This window comes from Sander vitreus, chromosome 16 (assembly GCF_031162955.1).
Source record: "Sander vitreus isolate 19-12246 chromosome 16, sanVit1, whole genome shotgun sequence".
Lineage (NCBI taxonomy): Eukaryota > Metazoa > Chordata > Actinopteri > Perciformes > Percidae > Sander > Sander vitreus.
This window is the reverse complement of record NC_135870.1, coordinates 15243554-15265034: the sequence shown is the minus strand read 5'-3', so window position 1 is coordinate 15265034 and position 21481 is coordinate 15243554. Positions and strand designations below refer to the sequence as shown.

Sequence of the window (21481 nt, the reverse complement as noted above, 5' to 3'; positions counted from 1 at the left end):
TTCTTGCCTTAATGACATCATTTCATAAACACTGTCACATATTCTTGTTCACAATCCATTTTAAGACAATGAAACAAAGACAGACTAATCATGTTTCCTAACTAGTATAGTTATTTGTAGTTCAACTCTCAGCCATTATTTGTTTTGACTAAGTATATCTGCAGTTTCTGACAGGACATTATTGAATTACATCACTCTTCTTCAGACTTTAGACTAAATGTTTTAGGCAAAGCTTTTTATTTAACGGTGATGCATTTGATATATTTTGTTGAATATAAAAAGCTCAAAATGTAGCTGCAACAATTAGTCGCCAGACAGTAAAGTTTAATTAATTTATTTTCAAATGGGAGTTTTTTGTCTAATGTATTGTAGACCAAATTATAAATCGATAGATCATGAAAATACTCAGCAGAAATAATCGTTAGTTTCAGCCCTAGTCAAAACATGTTTAAATTCCCCAAAGGAAGGTGTTGTATAGTCACTCATATTGATTCCCAGCCAAAGTTCCTTATTAATTGTTTTTGATTGCCTAAAAGTAGTAGTAAGTATATTGAGTCAGTAATCATACTGGAATCGGCCCTTAAAATACTATGTGTATGCTTTTATTGTAGAATGTGGTTGCTAAAGCCCATGAAGTCCCTGCACTCATATATAGTTAGTAGGATCAGGACAGGAAGGATAATTTGTTTAAATTAGCTTTTATTTAATTTGATAAGATGATTGATCACTAGCCTAGTGATCAGATGTGTTAAATGTCTCTTATCCAGGCTGCTATAAGGAAAGACACCACGTGACCAAGCGTGAGAAAGATGTTAGTCGTGGGAGTGGGGGCAGCCGCTGAAACAAAGGCTCTCCAGAGAGACTGGTTGTGAAATCTTTGGCCTTCGTTGTGGTAAAGCCGTTGATCTTGCTCAGAAGAGGCTGTCTTATGGCCGTGATGATTCCCAGATCCATGCTTTGGCCTACCAAAGAAGCCTAGCCCATATCCGGTGCCTGTGCCTCCCAGCATCCCTGCTGCTGCTGCTCCCGCCCACTTCAGGCCCTGCTTGGGGAGGCCTCGGCTCTGGGAGGGCGGCGCTTTGTCGCCATCACTTTTTCCTCGACCCTTGAAGCCACGCTTACTGTATGCACCTGGGCACAGAGCTGCCATAAGTAACAGCCAAACCCACAGTGAGAGAAGCTTCTGCTGGCCAGTCATACTTACTGGAGATGTTTACCCTGCAAAAACACACCTACATACATAAATAAATCAGTGGCAGGTGAAGGCTGAGGGTGAATAACCTAAGCCTGATCAAATTAAAATGATATTGCTCTGAATATATTTTTGCATGGCGTATTTATTCTTTTATTTGAGAGACAACGAAAGAGGGGTTTGTACAGTCTGTTGGCTGTCGTTCAAACTGGCATTAAAGCTTTTGATTGAGCTCAATGCCCATCCAAAGTCACATGCTAACCAGCACTAACACAATAGACTTCCAGAACTATCCACATGCTCTGTCAACACTGGGATAAGCTGGGCATTTTGTGTGTGATGCATACTGTATTTCTCCCTTCCATGATGCATTTGTGTTTCCTGGCTCTGATAAGCAATGTACATTTCCCTAGGTTGTTACCAAACAAATTAATGATGTATAATCAAAGGGTGTGTAAATGCAATGGTATGTACTATTGTGATACATCTGGCAGGAGATGATTCATAAATCTTACATCACACAGGTAAAATATGCTGATACAATCCATTTTGTAATTAATAACGTATTCATTAAGAATATTTAAATGTTTTATTTTACCTTTCTGATTGGTCACACCAAGAAGTCGTAATGCTGGAGCGGCGGTCCTTTGTCAAACCACAACACGTACAGTGGAGAAGAGCAGCATTTTGGTGTAAGTATTATTTCCACACCAACATTCACTCAACAGAGCCAGCATAGCTCCTCCCCAAAACAAACCCTGCTTTGCTATTGGTTCAAGATCAATAATACAGTACCAGTTGAATGATTTTGGCTGATGGCGGCATTTCACACATTTGCAACACCTAGTTTTCTCCCATGATTCACCAAATACAAAGGCTGGTGCAAAAACAAATATATTACTGTCTGCATTGGCTTGTTAACTTACTTCTTACTCTGGCTCTTTAGCTGGAAGGATGGCCTGTAGCACAAGAAACTAGAAGTATTATTTTAAGATCCATCCATTTAACAGGAAAAAAAAATTTTTAGGATTAATTTGCACTGTACTTTTTATTTTAGGGCTATTTTCATCATGTACAATTAAAACCAGATATATAAATGTTGTTATTAGTCTAGGCATTACACATTGAGCTTCTCTTGGTCCTGGTCATGCAAACCTAAATCCTCAACCTCATCATCAATCATGTCTTCATCTGTCCTGTCAAAAATAAAGGCCGAAAATGCCCAAAAAATAATCTTAAAAATAAATAAATAATAATTTGTACCTTTTTTTTAATGAAATATCAACATTGTGATGCTACAAAAAGTTAGAGAGCCGAAAGGGTCTAGAATAAGAGAGATGATCGTCAGAGAAACCAGACTGGACTAAATGATACAAATTTAAACAACTATGTCTTTTTGCTTTGAGTCAGCAGATCCTCTTGAGGGCACACTTTGGACAATTGTCGATTTGTTCAGTATCACTCGTACAATGGCTTAACACATTAAATCTTTCATGTTACATGTAGCATGTTGCATTGAACTTTGTTTTATTGCTGTTTTGCAGCTGCATAGTTTAACTTTAAATATAACACTTTTGATGTAATCATTTGCAAGATGTTAAAATGTCTCTAGGGTACAGTGAACATCTCACTGCTTTTACAAATCCCAGCTTTGTGTGTTGTGTAAAAAGAGAAAATCGTCAATAGTCAATAGTTATCAGTATGTGAAGGTATATATTTATTTCAGTAAGTTTTGGATCAACATGACAATGACATGGTATTGCGATTACACTGAAATCTAAAGAACTTAGAAACATAATTATAATCTTTACATTATATATGTAATACAGTAACAAAGTATTCTCATTTGCCCAAGTTTCAAAGTGGTCAACGATAAAACCCCTTGTTTGTGTTTAATGTGGTTTGCATCACATGCTTGCAAGCAGTCATGCTCATCTCGTAATGACATACTGTATAGCAAGGGTATTGATGGTAGTTTTTCCTTCAGGTGCAAAAACAAAATTGTCATGCAAAGAAACATTTTTTCTTTAAGTGATTCTGTGAATTCTGCACATGTCTCTGCTTAGAACTAGAAGTAATAGTTTTTGCCACTTTGTATTAAAATGTGTCAAATGTGTTGCACGACCCAGTTTCTCCTTTTTAGGATGGATGAAGTTATTGCTTGAAGCACTATGCAACATTACCGATCCACGTCCCTCTACAGAAACTAGATGACATTCTCGAAGAGCTGCATGGAAGCCATTATATTTTCATCCTGTTGAGAAAAGAAAGCAGATGCAAGAGAAAGTATGTCGTTTGTGCACAAAGCTGCATGAACTCGGTCAATCACCCCGCAGTAAAACTTGTCAGTGAGGTTACCTTTTGGCAGGTTTCTATGAATTCATCAATAGTCACCACTCCATCTCTGTTCCGGTCCATTTTCTGAAATATGTCAGACATGGAAAGGAGAGATTTCATATTTAGTCAAGTATGAAATTATATTAATTTAAGGTACAAAAGTTTGTTGTGAAATTATATTGATGATGGGCTTTGAAAAGGGGCTTTGTGACATTTTTCTGTTAAATTAGATGTTCTTTTTCTTTAAAGGAGAGAGTGTCATAGGTCAAAAGCACTAATCAGGTACAGTGAGTGACACACGCTTGGATCAGTACAATATCTGGATGTAATAATACACAGTAGATTTTGATGCCGGAGATTAGGCTGTGTGGTTTAGTGGTTGCAGAGATAATATACCTGGAAGAATTTCTCCACATGCTCATAAGGAGAATCGTCTCGTACACTAGGTAAGGTATACCTGCCCATCATGTCGTAAATGGATGTCATTATTGCCATCATTTCCTGCAGGAAACCGGAGAGAGACATAGAGTACATCTGCAGAATTGAGGACACTGCAACAGATTTTAGTAAGTTTTCTAATAAATGAGAATGGTTTGTTGATTGTACCTCTTTAGTAATGTAGCCGTCTTTGTTGATATCATACAAGTTGAATGCCCATCGAAGTTTCTCTGTGACAGAGCCTCTAAGCAACACAGACAATCCTATCACAAAGTCCTGAAAAAGCAATATTCATTATTAGCTTTCTTTACACACAAAAAAAACATGAAACACAACTGAAACTTAACCCCTGCAACCCATGATAAATGACCACTACAATGCAGTCGTTGGTGAACTCACCTCAAACCGGATGGAGCCACTTCTGTCCATGTCAAATGCGTTAAACAAGAAATGTGCATATGTGGTTGCATCTAAGAACAAATAATGAATACGCAGGGTTGGAAATGAACAGGAAATGGCAATGTTTAATTACAATATTTATTTAATACTGAGAATCATCACTAGCTTTGATTGTCTTAAAACATTTAACACCATTTTTTTTATGTTTTCTTTCAGTCTGCAATCTTAAATTAATATTAATACAAATATTAGTTTTGATGAAGATTAACCACCTCAATTCTCATTGATCACACATTTTGAAATTAACTTGCTATTCCAAACAGTAGTGAGATTTACAAAGCAGATAGTGAGGGCAGTCTGTTTTATGCTTATGTGCTACCAGTTTGCATTGGTTACATAATGTACCTCCTTGAGGGAAGAACTGTGAGTAAATAGTCTTGAATGTTTCCTCATCCACGAGCCCACTGGGACATTCCTATTGAAAGAAAAAACATTTACATAATTTAGGTCAGATCATCATAAAGAGATTAGATTGGTTTAAAAGTGTGTTAAAATCTATAGTTGAGATACTATAGAGATAACAATACTGCTTAATAACAGGATTTTAAAGTTGGTGTCTTACTGATATTCTATTATTGTATCTGGTTGTGCAGACACGGTCCCTGCCTGCAGTGCACTGCAGTTTATGGCCACTAGAGGGCAAGAAGATATCCCAAAAACCCCAAACTTAAAAGGCTGAGACCATCTTCGTTGTTTTCCAGGATTTTCAAATAGAAAACGCCCACTCAGCCTTAACAAAAAAGGAGTGACATGTGTTCCCACAGTAAGCTTATCGATAAGGTTATGAATAATGTGAACTCTAGCAGTAGCTGAGTCACCGTTAGCTGTGCAAAGTTTGGAAATAATAGCACAGAAGCTAAGCAATGTAATGTTATTACTGTGAACGCCACTTAAGTCAGCGGCAGACCAGCAACTTCTGTGTTCTGCGAGATGAAATTAGGAGGGCTGGGACGGGACCAGGGGCGTTTCTAGTACTTGAGGAGGTTTGGGGCTAAGCCCGCCAGCCTGGACCCATTTAAATAAATTGAATGCAATGAACACAGAGCAGATCACAAAACAGCAATTGGCTTGCAGTTTGATAATAGCCAGTGTGTGCATTTCAGCTACCCAGTTTGTAGATGTTAGTTAGATTGCACACACAATATGGCCTAATCACAGCTGGCCTGCCAACCCAAAGCCATAGGTTTGTTTCCAGATTTGTGGGGTGACATTTGATGTGGGGGGATGACCCCCCCAAGACAATTTTGAGCATTAAACACTTAAGGTCTTGCTTTCTGAAGAATCTTTCTGCATCAATTTATGCTGGAAATATCTTTATTTATAGAAAGGGAAACTAGATATATGTAGATGTATAAAAACATAATTGTAGACCTATGTTATACAGTCAGGCTCTCAGGCATTCTGTATTGCTTTCAACTATTTATTCTCCTGTAGATCAACTTTTCTAATTATCTCTGCTTGGTCAGCAAGGCATAATTTACTCTTGCCTCCTCTTTTAAATCTTTTGTTGGGTAGTTGGGAAGTAACCTCTTTAATTGTGTATGTGGCACTTACTCACCTCACCTGGACTTTAAAAGTTAAGATGTGTTTCAGCAAGATTTCTGCTCATGTTCAAAACTTTGTCCAGATTCAAAATACAACTCATCTTTGTTCTCTGAGATTTGGAGGAGTCGTTATATTTTGAGAAAAATAAAGTTCGATCTCTGTGTGTTTGAGCCTGAACCATAGACTGTAAACGTCACGTCATGTGAACTTCAAAGAAAATGTTGCAATATTAATGCGCAGCTAAACTTTGTGTTGCCTACATTTCAAATTACATTCAGGGCTACAATCTAAACATTCGGTTGAGTATTGCGATTTTCTTTTCCTTCTTTAACAAAAACAAAAGTTGAACAATACACTTCTAGAGACAATATATCATGAGACATTTCCAATAACTAAGAAGAATGCACATTACATGTCAGTCAGTCTGACATTTATTTAATTTGTAAAGAAGTAAATAACATGGATTTTCTACACTTTCTGCTTTCGCTCTGTTTTGCTGACAGACATGATGTCAGCAGTACCGTATAAACAGAAAATAAGGTCAAATATTGCTAAATATGCCCAAGCTTCAACTAAGTGGCATGAAGAGAGAGGCTTTATGTCACCAACAAAGGATCAACGATAGAACCTGGAGCAAGCGTCCTTGGCACCCATGGCACCCGATGGCCGGGATAGTGGGGTCTTAGGGGTTTTAGTGTTCTCCTCCTCGTTGCAATGATTGTAGTTTTTCCAATAATCCTTAAACATGGAAAACATCCACGCAATCCCTCTAAAGAGGACTTTAAGGAATTGTAAATTGTGTCTGAAAGATGGCTTTATTCCTATTCAATGATTACTCCCAGCTGAGCCACCATAATGTCTAATGATATTTGCAAAGATGGAAGCTCATCCTCTTAAATCAAAACCACTTAAGAAGTTATTTGGATGGACAGCTGACTGTGCTGATTGTTTACATACATTTTTGAAGCCTCTGTAAAGCGACTGCAGCTCCTTCCTGGTGAACTGTGTCTGGGCTTGGAGCTGATCGAGGCCCTCAGGTTGATGGCGCACCATTGAGAGTTCTAGATCGCCGTCACAGCTGTCTATCAGTGGGAAACAGAGAAAACAGGGGTGGGGTGGAAAAGATGGGGAAAAAGAAAAAGGGAGGATAATAACAATAAGAGAAGAAAGACAGAAAATAACAAAGAAAGGGGAGGAGTTGAAAATACTAGAAAAACAAATAGATGGGAGGCAAAAAAATATCTGCACATAACTCAAAATGCTCACCATCTTTACATAAACAAGGAAGGTTTAAGAAGGAAAGGTAAGACAAGGAAATGGGTGGGAAGATAAAAGGGGGTTAGAAGAATGAACAGTATTGGTGAAATTTGATAAAAGAAGAGACCGTGGGGAAAATGTATGGACATTTTTTGATAGAGTAGTGGGAAAAAATGTATAAAGGACCTTGTAGCTTGGAGAAATTAGGGTGGTTAGAAGAAATAAGCAGATACACTGTACGTCAGAGCAGTTTAAGGAAAAAAATACAGGACAATTTGGCTATGTCCAAAATAACTCCCTCTTTCACTCATTCTCTGTTCCCTACATAATAAATACGCAATAGGTTACTCTATAGTAAGGGATATATTGACATTTCTGACACTAGTCACAAATCACTAGTCACAATCATTGTTGTGCTGTCACTGACAGGGGTGGTGTGACATTTTTTAGCAAAAGTAGTGTTCTAAACCTATTGTTTTTGCTAAGGAAGTGGGAGGAATTATTAGAAGAAATTGGACAAATAGTGGTATGAAGATATTAGGGAGCAGTTAGAGACACAGCCTTTGACTTGCCATATAATCACAGGTGTCAGTAATTAACATTGATGAAGTCTTTGTGCCAGTATGCTCAACATCACACTCATACTGATGTTATCAGTAACACTTTGTTTGACAAGTCTTGATGTCCAAAAGAGAAAACGGGGTTATTATATCAGCCAAAGGTAAAATGGAAAAGGTAAGTTCAATAAAAAAGGAGGTGGAATAAGTTTAGAGAGACAGCTGGGATGGAATTAAACTTAATAGTAATACACAGAGGAATACCACTTTGAGTTACTCACCATCTTTAAGAGCAAAAACACAAATGGGGAGTTGGAAAAGACCAGACCAGGAAGAGATGGTGATGAAGAAATGAGAGGGGGAAAAGAACCGTTAAAATATTTGGCTCAATATCTACAAGTTACCCAAATTTACCAACACAGTGAACACATTATTAAAGGAAAGATTCCCATTTAAAAAACAACAACATTAACATGCCAATATGTACACTGACAGAGTTTACGGTTGCTGCAAATGTTCAGGGCCAATATGAACAATTATAGCAACCTAAAACTCTATCTGTGAGTGTTGTTTTAAATTGTTTTAAGAAGATGTGAAACTGCCCTTTAATATTTTACAACTGCGCTCACTCATAATTTTAGCATCACTATTGCAGTCAACAAAATAACCAGAACGTTTTAACAAGATTGTTCTAATGCTAAACAGAACACCAAAGACAAATGTTTTAACATACAAACATCTCTTTATGTCTTACCTTCCAGTGACAAGGGCTCCCAAACCCCAAACTGTTTGAGCACGACAACAAACAGTCCGATAACAACAGCAATGGCAATTACTTCCATGCCATCCAATCCCATTGTTGCCTTGCATTAGAGCCCGCCTGCACAAAAGCCCCTTTAAAAAAACTTAATGTTAACTTCCTCCTGCCACGTCCTTTTTTTATCAGTGTTTTTGAACAGGCATCAGCAGTTATATTCACTTCAACAAAACCCCTGACTTAAACCACTGACCAGTTAGACAGTAGATTGCCTGCAGAGCATCCTCCTTTAAGTTCAAAGTCCATCATGTGCAAATAAATATCGAATTTGTTGAGTGTTAATCCCCCAAAATGATCCAAAGCTTTCTCCACACGCATATCATCCATCTCTGTTACTATTCGCTGGCATTTTACCTCCTGGCCAAAATTCATTCTCTCCCACAACTCCATCAAGTCAGGGGCTCCACGCCCCACTCACTCCATCTCCTCTCACTCTGTCCTGAGCTGTGTGTGTGTGTGTGTGTGTGTGTGTGTGTGTGTGTGTGTGTATTTGCAGTTGGTAAGGCGGGGGCTGGGGGGTTGTTAAGGAATCTTCTTTACTAATAGTCTCTGATTGACAGTTTATGCTGTCTTTATTTGCTCAGTCATTTCAAAGATGCAAAGCTGTAAAACCAAGCATTGATCCACATCTGCTGATGGCTGAGCTATGAACAGCACTTAGAATGAAGGAGCCTGCCCTGCCCTGTGTGGCGCTGCTTGTGTCTAGTAGAACGTTCAGCCATACACGTGCTGCATAACTCAGGAGGATTCACTCAGAGCTTAAAGACACTGTAACCGAAACGGTGCTTTGTTTATGGCATTGTAGTTAAGAGTAGTAAAGTTAAAGTGAATTATATCTGTGCTGCAAAGGCGAGCTACACACCAAGGAGATCAATTTGTAGCTTGTGTAAAATGCTCCACATAACATGCATGCAGAGTACTTTTTTATTTTTTGTTGTTTAGACATGAGTGAGTCTTGATATGATTATAATGTGAGGGAAGGCAACGAGTGAAGAATAATTTAAGCTGATGACTCTGCACAACATAATGGACTGAGTTAAAGTATGAAGGGGGGTGGAGGGCCAATCAATTGTTGAGAGGTAAAATATTGGTCTTAGAAGAGGGAGAGAAAACAGGCCAGAAATGCATTTCGAGAGCCGAGGAGGGTTAGTGTAAATGGACTCATCCTTAATGTGTGATGAACTGGGATGGTGCCACTCCAAAAATACAAAAATAAATGTGATGCTATAGCTCCAGTGTTACACTTGTATGCCTATATACATTGTATACTTTTAAGATTCCAGAGTGAAATTTATATATGTCATATAGTGCAAAGTATTTGCTGTTTTTGTTTAGTAAGTTATGTATTATATATCATATTAGTTCCCTATTGCTTATTCTCTATCAAAGTCCTCTTGTGGAGCTCTGATTAAATCTTGTTTGCCAAAATGCATCAGCATCTGAAATAAAATGGTAAACTGAATCATGCATTGGACATACTTGACCTTCCAAAATGATGTGCTTAGTTTTGCCGTATATGATTCAGCAGTGTATAAACTGTGAGATCAGAAGTGATGAATCACACAGCTGATAAAATGGTGCAACTAGTTATCCTTTACATACAAATATGGATTTTTGCAGGGTTTTTAATGTGTGGGTTAATTGTACTTCACCAGACAGAAACAAACTTAGACATTACAGATTACAGAACATGCAAGATGTATGAGCTCATGTTGGAATTCACCTGCCATAAAAAGAATGCCGTATTATTCTGTTTAATGCACCCTAAGTGCTGATCTATCGCTGTTCCTCTATTACATACAAACAAGTGAGGTGGCTTAAGCATGCATAGATGCAGACGGTGCATCCATCAGCCTCACCATCCGGTTTTAATGACTGCCGTGAGAGCAGCATTACAGCGCAAAGCCTAAGCCCATCTATCAAAAACTGTCACACAGGTTCTCGTCACACAATTAAATACCCTGAATTTTGCTCTCTCTCATCCTTTTTCTTAGTGCATGCTTTTAGCTCATTCATTGATTTTTGTACATTTTATTTTTGGCAAGAAATTACCTTTCTGGAGAGGCTTTTCATACACACACACACACACACACACACACACACACACACACACACACACACACACACACACACACACACACACACACACACACACACACACACCTTGCATTGTGCAAAGGAATCCAACTGCCCTATAATATGCTTTTTGTCCAGGTTTCATTAAACTTTGAAGTACAAATAAAGTTTCTAAAAGTGCATTGCAAACACTAACTACCAGAGAAACTATACATTGAAATTGTACGACAGCCATTCTAAATGCCATTATTATGGTGGTATTTCCATCATCGTTGTAGGCTATTCACAGATAGCCATACCTCTCCTTTTAACAGCTCATATGATTTGACAGAACGCACAAATGTTTTCACACTCTATAATATTACATGACAGTCATCAAGGAGAAGAGTGTGCAGGAGGCCCAGCAGCAGCCACAATGGGGATGTTTTGTACATTTTGACCTTAAGACCGGAATATTTGGCCAATTCACACATTGCTGCAGCTGCAGAGCAAAAATACCCTTCCTTTACTTTCCTTTACTAACACTAGATAACAGCACAAACACCTAAACAAAACAAAGAAACTTCTCACAAATGTACATTATGCTGTAATTATTTGTGCAAGATCACCTCAGAGGACATTCAAAAAGCCAATTTATGATTGAAAACTTTCATTAAAAAAAACATTTTTCACTTATCTGAATGAGTGTGGTGTGTGAGCTGGTCCAGACTATGTTGTAACAGTGTACCAGTTGGTTTGCCAATGTTTAGTGTTTAGTAAACTGGGTGATCTCTAGTGGAAACAATCTGCTATTTCATATACAGTATGAGGTGGCCAAGGGGAAGTTCTATCTCTCTCTATCTAGTACAACAAGTACAGTAGCATCTAAAAACCTTTGTTTTCATGTCTTACAACATGAAAGTGCAACATCCTTTGCTGATGTTGTGTGATGATGATTGTACTTTTTTCACTTTCATAACTATAGAAAATGTATATCATGTTGTGCATTGCATCATGGAATCCAACACCTTTTTCATCAGTAAACAGCAATTCCACATTTTTTAGCATTTTTTCAAATGTTAGGATTATTTATTTGTGTGAGAGCATGTCACTGGAAACCACCTAGCATTTTTTTTTGATTGTTCTATATGAGATACACCTGTTTGAGAGTGAGTGCAGACCACCTTCTGTTAGAGACAGTGGTGCAGGAGACACTCAGGTGCTATAATGTTCACAGACCACTAGATGGGGATCAAGTTGTTATAAAGTAGAGGACATCTGCTTATCCCCTCAACAAATATTTCCATTTTAATACGTAACCAATGCCCCTGACGGATAAATATAATTATAAGGGATAATAATGATTTATTTGAGCTCGTAGAATGCAATGCTGACACACGTTTCAGTGCATTCCTACTGCAGATACACTTAAAGGCCTAATAAAAAAAAGATCTAGACCAGGGGTCATCAACGTTTTTTTTAAACCAAGGACCCCTTAACTTAAAGAGAGATGGATCAGGGACCCCCTACTACATATAATGTATAAAATGAAGTAGCATATTAAACTGGGCCTACAATAACTTGTAGGGCGCCCTTAAGCCTTTATACATACCTTTTTAGTGCATAAAATAATATAAGGTATTAAAATAATACTTGTTGTCATGATTTTATAAATAATGTTTTAATGTTAAACATACATGTGGCACAGTGAATCCTTAGGATTAACTGTGTGGATACTACCTTACCTATAGGTCAGTCAGCCTATCATCAATGTTTTTTTTTTCACAAATAGGCTGATTATTATTTGCTAATAATGTATTGGATTCATATTAAGACATTTTCATTTTTGAAAAAACCTTCAAAAAATGAACTATAATTTGGTGGCCCCCCTGAAGTAACTCGGAGGACCCCCCCCCTAGGGGTCCTCCGAGTTACTGCTGTTGAAGATCACTGATCTAGACCATTTCCCTGCTGAAGTTCAAAGTCGGGACGTTATAATATTTAAATTGTATAATGTGCCTGTTCGAAGTGATGGCTTTTCAGACATCAGAGCGTTTGTCCTGCTACTGTTTCCAGCCTGTCTGAGGCACATGGCCATCTGTCTGTTGGCAGAGAGAGATGTCAGCAGTAAACAAGTCAGGAGGACAACAGCAGGTCATTTTTTGGAAACCGCAGAGGAGACATTTTGTCTGCTCATTACTGCGTGTGTTACCCAGGCTGATTAAAGTCATCACAGGGGAAATAATCAATTCAGTTGAAATAAGGAAATTATGAGATATTGCTTGGACAGATTGCAGAAATGAATGTCTGTCCTGCCTGTCATGCACATGCACACAGAAGGACAATGTCAATAATTTAGTTATAAAACAAGACAAAGGGGTCATGTAAAGGGACAGTGAGTGGAAGACACTGTGCTCTTCATCTTAAGAATGTGCCACTTCTTCTTTTGTGATACAAAGCTATATAAATATTTATAATTTTATTATTGATTTATTTAATTATAACTGATGTTATTTTAATTAAAATTGAAGCTAGACCTTAAGATGAAATCATGCCTTATCATTTCTACGAGGTAAAGCGGTCAGACAAAAACAACAGTTGTGTGCATGTGTGTGTGTGTGTGTGTGGGGGGGGACAGAACTAGAGATGAGAGCGAAAGCGGCAGCGGCCCATTCATTGACTGATTAGTTGCTGAAATGAAGTGGCGTTTGGTGAAGAGAGAGAGGTCTGTGCTATAAACACTGAATAAAGGAAAAAAAGGGCGAGAACATACTGTAGATATACTGTATATACTGTATATACACACAGTATATCTACTGTATGTATATATATATACATACAGTAGATATACTGTGTGTGTTATGTACACATATATATATATATATATATATACACACATATATATTTATATACTGTAGATGGGGTAGATGCTTTAAAATTCATGTATTCTGTTTAGATTGAAGGCCTGCCTTACTAATGTCTCTCCCTCCTGCTTTGCTTTGAGTCCCACATCCCCTGCTGTCACACACAATCATGCAGATATTCAATACACTGTGTTGTTGTTGAGGGTGTTGGCCTGGTGGTGTGTTTCTTTATGTGCGTGTACCTGGCCCTTGTTGCGTGGTACTGGCGATAATCCACTTGACGAGACAACAATTCATCAAAGATTTACGTGTGAGCCGTGGTTTCTGCCACTTGGAGCTGTCTGTCTGTCCACCCGGGTTTGGATCTTTCCCGTTGGCATCAGGCAGCAGGCCACCATCCACTGCCTTCTCATCCGCCTGAGAAAGACAGAAAAGAGGGTCAGAAGATAGACCTGATGGTGCTAGTTACAGAAAGCAGAAGGTCCTTAACACTTAATGTAAGATCCTGAAGACATATAACTTGTCTGATAAGGATCTGAGCACATTTTCACTTCCTGTAAATGCACTTTAGGAAGAGCAAGTTATATAATGATGTAGGTTTTTATTCACAAGGTGGTATGACAACAATAGGTTTGGCACTGGCAAGCTAGATCTGCTTTCATGTGACGATATGATATTTCTATGACAAAATGTAACAAGACTCTTGTGACAGCTGGACCAGCAGCAGGAGTTACATTCAGACATCCAGCCAACTGATGAGTATGGATGAACAGATCGACACCTCAGTAATCAATACTTCAATACTCAAATGCTGAAAAATGTATGTGGTTGCACGGCTTTTTTGGATTCTTTCAGACTATTTGCACCTACATGCTGTAATTATTGCGTCAAGCATATTTTAACATTGACGTTAGAAAAGAATCAATCTTTGTATGTATTATACGGATTAAAAGAAATTAAAGACATTTTAAATGTGCTGAGTTTCCAGAAAAAGACAAAGAAGAAAGAATTGGGAAAAATCTAATATTCTTGTAACAATGAGCACTATTATATATATATATATATATATATATATATTATAGATATTTTCACCACACAACATCTTCTCAACTCACACTGGATGCACACACTCAGTGTTTCTATATTCTGTTAAATATTTCAGTGATAACAATGCTTGAGATTTCTGACTTGGTGAATTTAAATAGCACAACGGATCTACTGTAAAATAATCCAAAAAGAATCTGTGAGGCTTTGTGTTTCATAGCCACTGCCAGTGTGATTGTAGACTATACTGTTCTTCCTTTTGTCATTTGATTATTTAGAGCCAGTTTGATATAACTTTGGCTTTTTTGGCTTTTCTTAATGCTTTTCTTTGTCTCTGCAAGTATTTTACTTTCTTGTGATAAAGGGCTTTAAGATATTGTAATGTAAAGAGTTTGCACAGAAAATAGATAGAACTACTGGGGTGCTCCTGTCCCCTCGGCCCACTTTTTGAATATGAAAGGATGCCAAAGCATCCAGCATTGAGAATGTCGCTCAATAATTCACACTCCTTAAAACTGCATCAAAAAAAGATCAGAGTTGGGTGCCATGGACTGGTGCGGTGAAAAATGACTATGAGTGGTCTGATGATTGATTGACCCTCCAAAAGCCACATAAACAGGCGTGTGCACACACACACACACACACACACACACACACACAAAATTGAGTCAAACTAAATCACCCGTGACTCACTTAGAATTTCTGTGATGCCATGTTGAGAAAGTGGTCTAAAAGATCTGAAGAGGAAGGTGATTTTTGGGTCTAAACATCCAGTGTGCTGCATTATTCAAAGGACTGAAGCCATGTGTGCCGAGTAGTGAGATGCTCCCTGTGATCATCTAAGTCATCATGAACGCTGTGGGCGATCATCCTCCACTGATCATCACAAGTGTTGCAACAAAGACACAACATAAGATTGTTTCTTCCAGCACAGTTGCAAAAGAGGCAGTTGATAGCTAATTCAATTAAACGCTGTTCGTATCCTGCTGCCTGCACAGACAAACATGACTATTTACCTCCTGTGATGCTTTTACTTTTTGCCATATGGCTAAGATGTTTTGGCCTGAAGTTATTGGTCAAACTCAACTAAACGGTATTCATGAAAACACTGAATATTGTATTACAGTAGTATCTGCATTGAGGCTAGCTTGACATAAAGTGCATGTGCCCTTTATTCAAAGTTTGAAATCACCAATTTACTCATGTACTGTACTTAAATTGAGTACTTGTACTTTACTTAAGTACTTAATTTACTGTAATGCCACTTTTATACTTCCACTTCACTGCATTTCAGATGGAAATATTGTATTTATAATCCACTACATGTGGATTAAAAGTACAACATATACTTGCATATAAAGTGGTTCAAGTTAACCAGCCAACATAAAATATAATAATATAATGTTCAGTTATGTGTCTTTAATAAGACAAATATAGTAAGTTAGCTACCATATACACTATAAGCACATAAAATGAATATTACCATGATTAATGGTTTTGCATGCTATTCTATCCCAGCATAAGCAAATTAAAGCATACAGTAATGCATGTTAATTGTACCTGCATTGCGTCTGGATGTGTGTTGCTGTTTTGCAGAACAGATCGCTGCAATCCTCCTCTACTGGCTCGCTTTGAACGTCCCTGAAGTGATCTGCAGCAGCATGCAGAGAGGCAGAGAGAAAGAAGTGGTATTTGAAGGAGGAGCAGAGCTGCTCTAAATGCTGAGCTCACACACTGAGCTGAGTATAAACATATAAAAGTACAATCATCACAGCTACAGATAAACAAACGCTCGAACCTGAAGAGTCAGAGGATTAAAGCATGATTCAGGCAGTGATCTGCAGGAGAGTTGTGATCCTCAACAGCTACAGTAAGCGCATCAAAAGGCTGAGCTGCTCCCAACAAGTGAAGAGGAGGCAAACAATTTATAGAGCGACAGAAGGAGCGAAGTGTGGATGAGGTGTTCACATCGTGACACATATTATTAGAAGTGCCAGACATATTATAACCTGCAGTGATAGTGTGTGGGTCCAAACTCAGACAGGCGCTAACAGTGTGACTCTCTGAGGAAATTAAAAAGGAATGCTGTTTCATACTCACATACTGTCCAAACTAATTTACTGATTTTATACAGTAGCTCTATGTGCTTGCTCCAATATAATGATGATAATAATAATAACAGGAAGAGTATTAGATTTACCACACCCCCCCCGACCCCACAATCCTGCAGGCTGCTTTCTCAACAATTTCTTACTTTTATCCAGTTTGTTTCTGGGGGACAAATTGTGAAATGTGTCACTTTCTTCTAGATGAAAATGTCATACACGATTTGTTGACATTTATATCAAAATGCAAAACTGTATTCAGTGTATTATAACCATCATAATCTATTCAAAGAAAATCTTACTTAACAGACTCTTATTTACTGTTTTATTTTTTAGTACCATTTTAGTTATTTCACTGCTTAAAAATATTAATATTACAATATTTATTGTGTGGTGGTCTCCCTAATACATGAGGGTGACCTTAGGTGGTTTGTTGGTTGGTTGGCTCTTTCCAATGTTCTAAAACTACAGAAAACAACAGAACTTCCCATCAACATTGAATAAACAGGCTGCATGTAGATTTATAATGTACTAAAAACCACAGTCACAGTCAACATTCCTTTCATTTGACTTTGAAATATGACATCATAGCCCAGTTTGAGCACACTTTGTACTGTGCACCTGCTTGTGTCCATGGTTTCACATTAACTTGGAAGGTAAATGAATTCGAGTTCAGGAAGCTCCTCTGCCCAAAGTATGCTCTGACATTGCCTCTGCTTCTGCTTAAGGGTCATTAGGAGAGAGGAAGAGGGCTTTTATTGTCGGGGGGAACCTGAGAAAAACAGAGGAGAGAAAGATAGAAACATTGGTTGGGTGAAGAATTAAATATGTATTTCACTTTCTGGGCAAAGTCTTCCTTTATTCAAGATGAGCAATCAACACTGGACTAGAAACCAGCACTGCACTGTACATGCCAGTGTGTGCATTCCTTTGTAAATTAAATACACTTTATCTTTTTCTAAATGCTAAAAAACATGCTAACATGTTGGTATTTAGCAGGTTTAATCAGAATCAGAATCAGAATCAGAATCAGAAAGGGTTTTATTGCCATGTACGTTTTTTAACACATACAAGGAATTTATTTTGGTCTTGTTGGTGCACGTCACACATTCTCTAGATGGAATATTAAACAATATAAGTATAGGTATAAACAATATAAGTATATGTACACAGTATGTATTAAATTAAATTAAAAAATAAAGATAGAAATAAAAAAATAAAATAAATAAAGAGCAAAGAGCATTACAGCAGAGAGAGAACAGTGGCATGAAGAGCCAGGGGTGGAGAGTCAGGGTGGTTTCCGGGCCTTGTTAATAATGTTTATATGGTGTTCCTTATCTTAGTTTTGCTTGGTAGCATTATTGCATTTGCTAATTAGCAATAACCACAAACACTTGAGGGTGACAGGAATGTCATTAGTTTTACAGGTATTGATATCATAAACCAAAGTATTTGACAATCCATATTTTTTTCAGGGGATCATCAACGTCATTTTAACCATGCCACTAGCAAGGCTAAAAAAGTATAGAATACAAGCAATTTCAAATTGAAATTAGATAATTAAATGTACATATAATTTGCTTAAGATACTTTTTAGATGTCAGAGAACATAATAATATCTTTACTGCTATTACCGCCATCATCATAACTTGAGAAATTCAATATTCTATACTGTCTGTCCTTGTGCTTTTTATCTTCTTACAGGTCGCTCACTCCTGCAAACACTGAGGTTATTTTTAGCTTTTAAGTTCCAGCTTGGGGTTTTATTGAGAGTGTGTGTGTTTAGTGCAGACGTGCCTTGTGGTGTGTGTGTGTCTTTTTCTCTCTCTGTCCTCATAAATGTTGCATTCTTTCCATAATTTGCCACAAACACTCACATGCATGGCTGCACACATTTGTCCACGTCTCCAGCTGTGCCACAACTACCCACTGCTTCTCATCCTTTTGTATGATAAGAGACACAAACATAGCCTAGAAATGTAACATTGCAACCTATTTATGAGTTATAAAAAATATATAGGTGTTCATGTAATGGGGCAGATGAGGATAAACAGTCTCACAGCAAAGAGGATATTTCCCGAAAGTTCCAAACACAAAGCAAAAATATTGAAGAAGCAAATTAAAATCTCCACAGCTATCCCAATAAACAAATACTGTGTTATTTAAAAGAAATCTGACTTTGGCAAGAGATCTCTCTAAGAAGTAACATATGAATAAGACTAAGAGTCTACTACAGCCATGTTTTAGGGACTGAGAGGCTGTGCTTTGAGCTAAATGCTAACATCAGCATGCTAACATGTTCATAATTACCGTAAACGCTTTGAGTGAAAAGCAAAAACGTCTGTTGTCTGTGTTTTTACAGTCTGAGTTTTAGGGGTTTAGTGCACCACCTCACTCGCTTGCAGTTATGAAGCAAGAAATTAAATTGTTTTCCACACTTGATGCAATACTATAACAACTTCACTTACCCTCTGCTGCACCCCACTCAAATCATTCCTGACCCATGAGGTTTAACAGGAATCATAATGCCAACGCATGTCAACGTTTAATTAACTCAACAATTCTAATCTGTGTCCTGTGTTAATTATGTGTGTGCAGCTCTGAACGTGGTCATTTTATCAAGGACCACTGAAGGTTAGTTGAAGTTAATTACACTGTGTGCCATCAGTGGACTTATTCTCCACTAAAACCTCAGTGAATGTGGAATACAGCAGACAAAAGTTTCATATCATATCTCCTCTTTCTTCTTGCATATATTTTCCAGTCATTGCATATCATAACTAATGCAACACATCCATCACATCTGACCTGATTTATTGCAGGGTGATTGGATTGGATAGTCCGACATGTGTTCATCTTATGTAATATTTCAAACTTTCACATGTAATAAGGACATGTTGTGTACACAAAAGCTTGTGCAGGAGAGGTAAGAAGCAGCGTATAGAAAAACCTGGGAAACTCAAGGCAAGACAAACAGAATGACATAAAATAAAAAATAATAAGGGAGAAAAAGAGTTAGCCAGTTTGATTGCTGTGTCAATCATCCCAATCATAGGTGGAGCAGGAGCATTGTCTTTGTTTGTGGCATTTGAAAACATAAGTATATATATAAATATACAAACTATAAATATGTAAAATGTTTTATGATTGTGGAACAAGTAGGACATGTCGCTCTACAGGGCTTCATACCTGAAAATGTTCAGCACCACAGACAGCTCCAGCAGCTCCTCAGCACCACGGAGAGCATCTGAGTTCAAAGGTGCAATCATCCTGGTGGTCCACTAAACCACAGGGAGAGGAGATAGAGGTTAGCAACTACTGGATACATTAGTGCTGTCACACCTGCCTCGTCTCTCCACAGATTTATTTGTACCTGCTCACTCACACACAGCTTCATCTGCTCCTCGTCACTCTGTCAGCCTGGTCACGGTATTTGCCTTATACTGTAGGTCTGGGGGAAACAAACTTTATAATGATAGTACAATGCACACAGACAGAATAATGCTTGTTTCTCATTTGCTTTCCATCATTTACAACTTGCACACTCATCTGTTTCCTCCCTGCTTTCTGAGCCTAGGAGCCTCTCTGCTACTAGATCTACATTTTTGTAAGTAATTAACTGATTTAATGTTTACCTGCTCTACATAATGTTGTACCACATATTTGTTTTTTAATTTCTTGTGTTTCTACTTTTACTTCACTGCATTTTGTAAATGTATAGTTTCATTAACAGATACTTTAAGAGTTTTCACTCACTAACTACTGTATATTGTACTTAATAATCATTCATCTTATTTTTATTTTCAGTTTGGACACCAGATGTCACCATTGTCCGTGTCAAGTTAGCTGCTGAGCTGCTCGCTGTCTCCGGCTTTTCAGGGATACAAGTTTCTTTGGCTATCCTGTTTCCTTCTCTTTAACAAGAGACTCAAAACGTTTAAATACACTCCACACACCAGATAAGATGTTAAATGTTCTATATTTGTGTATCTTCCTCTCTCACACACACTCACATGCATTTTTTAATTTACATTTTCTGACCTTTGAATATGTTCCAGTGTATAATCACATGATCTGTTTTGACTTTAGTGTGATTAGCCTGCCTGATGTAACACACTGTAATATTTAAACTGTTCACATATTGATATGTGCCAGGGTTCTTTTGCTTTGTAGCAAGTCACATAAAAACACTTGATAAGTCTGTTGTGAAGAAACTCTAGTTTACTGGACAGATGTTCCAGCCCTCAGGGCCCAGGCTGTAAATATCTGTTACAATAACTGGATGGGGGGAAAAAGAAACTCCCAGTATTTGTATTTGCCCATGGTGAAGCTTTCTGCCTGCAGGACGTTTTTCTTTCTCGATGTAAATCTCTTAATGATCTTGTTTTCCGTTCAGCAACAATGATTACTTACTTGGCAGAGAGCATTGCCATAAAAATAAGCAGGACATTTGTTACTCACAGACTTCTTATTGGTCTCTCTCAGTCTCAAACACACTTTGGCACACACACACACACACACACACACACACACACACACACACACACACACACACACACACACACACACACACACACACACACACACACACACACACACACACACACACACAGGATTTACATTTTTCTGTAGTTACTCGACAGCAGATTAAGAGTTTGGTGAAGCAGGATTTCTTGCACTTACTGGCTAGACTTCACTAAAGAAAAATGGCAAGGATAGAATATCCATGGTCCGCCTCGGTTTCCTGAATAAGATGTGACGTCAGTCTGGAGGGAGAAGGGGGGCCCTATGATATCCCCTTACTATCTGCT

The 21481-nt window shown here is 37.9% G+C and overlaps 1 protein-coding gene across 2 annotated transcripts; it reads right to left on the bottom strand.

The window, feature by feature from the left end:
• Positions 1–2891: 2891 nt before the first annotated feature.
• On the bottom strand, positions 2892–21436 carry LOC144531506 (calsenilin-like). 2 transcript variants are annotated; one of them, XM_078271670.1, is made up of 13 exons: positions 21354–21436; positions 20044–20121; positions 19860–19951; positions 16126–16216; positions 13764–13938; positions 8067–8069; positions 6929–7053; positions 4772–4841; positions 4367–4437; positions 4136–4243; positions 3926–4030; positions 3551–3613; positions 2892–3446 (listed from the first exon to the last, which is right to left on the bottom strand). In XM_078271670.1, the coding sequence occupies exons 2-13, from the start codon at positions 20065–20067 to the stop codon at positions 3399–3401; spliced, it is 975 nt and encodes a 324-aa protein (XP_078127796.1). In that variant the 5' UTR covers positions 20068–20121; positions 21354–21436; the 3' UTR covers positions 2892–3398. The 2 variants fall into 2 exon arrangements, with proteins under 2 accessions (XP_078127796.1, XP_078127797.1); XM_078271671.1 differs by lacking the exons at positions 8067–8069; positions 13764–13938; positions 16126–16216; ... (1 more) ...; positions 20044–20121; positions 21354–21436 and adding an exon at positions 8540–8964.
• Positions 21437–21481: the final 45 nt, after the last annotated feature.

Bases quoted from the DNA above. Each gene is read 5' to 3' on its own strand.
- LOC144531506 (XM_078271670.1), bottom strand. From the start codon at position 20,067: ATGAAGCTGTGTGTGAGTGAGCAG. The intron at 4,842-6,928 runs GTATGTAAACAA...TTCTTTCAATAG, and splicing joins TTTACAGAGGCTTCAAAAAT to GAATGTCCCAGTGGGCTCGT. The intron at 4,244-4,366 runs GTGAGTTCACCA...TTGCTTTTTCAG, and splicing joins GTGGCTCCATCCGGTTTGAG to GACTTTGTGATAGGATTGTC.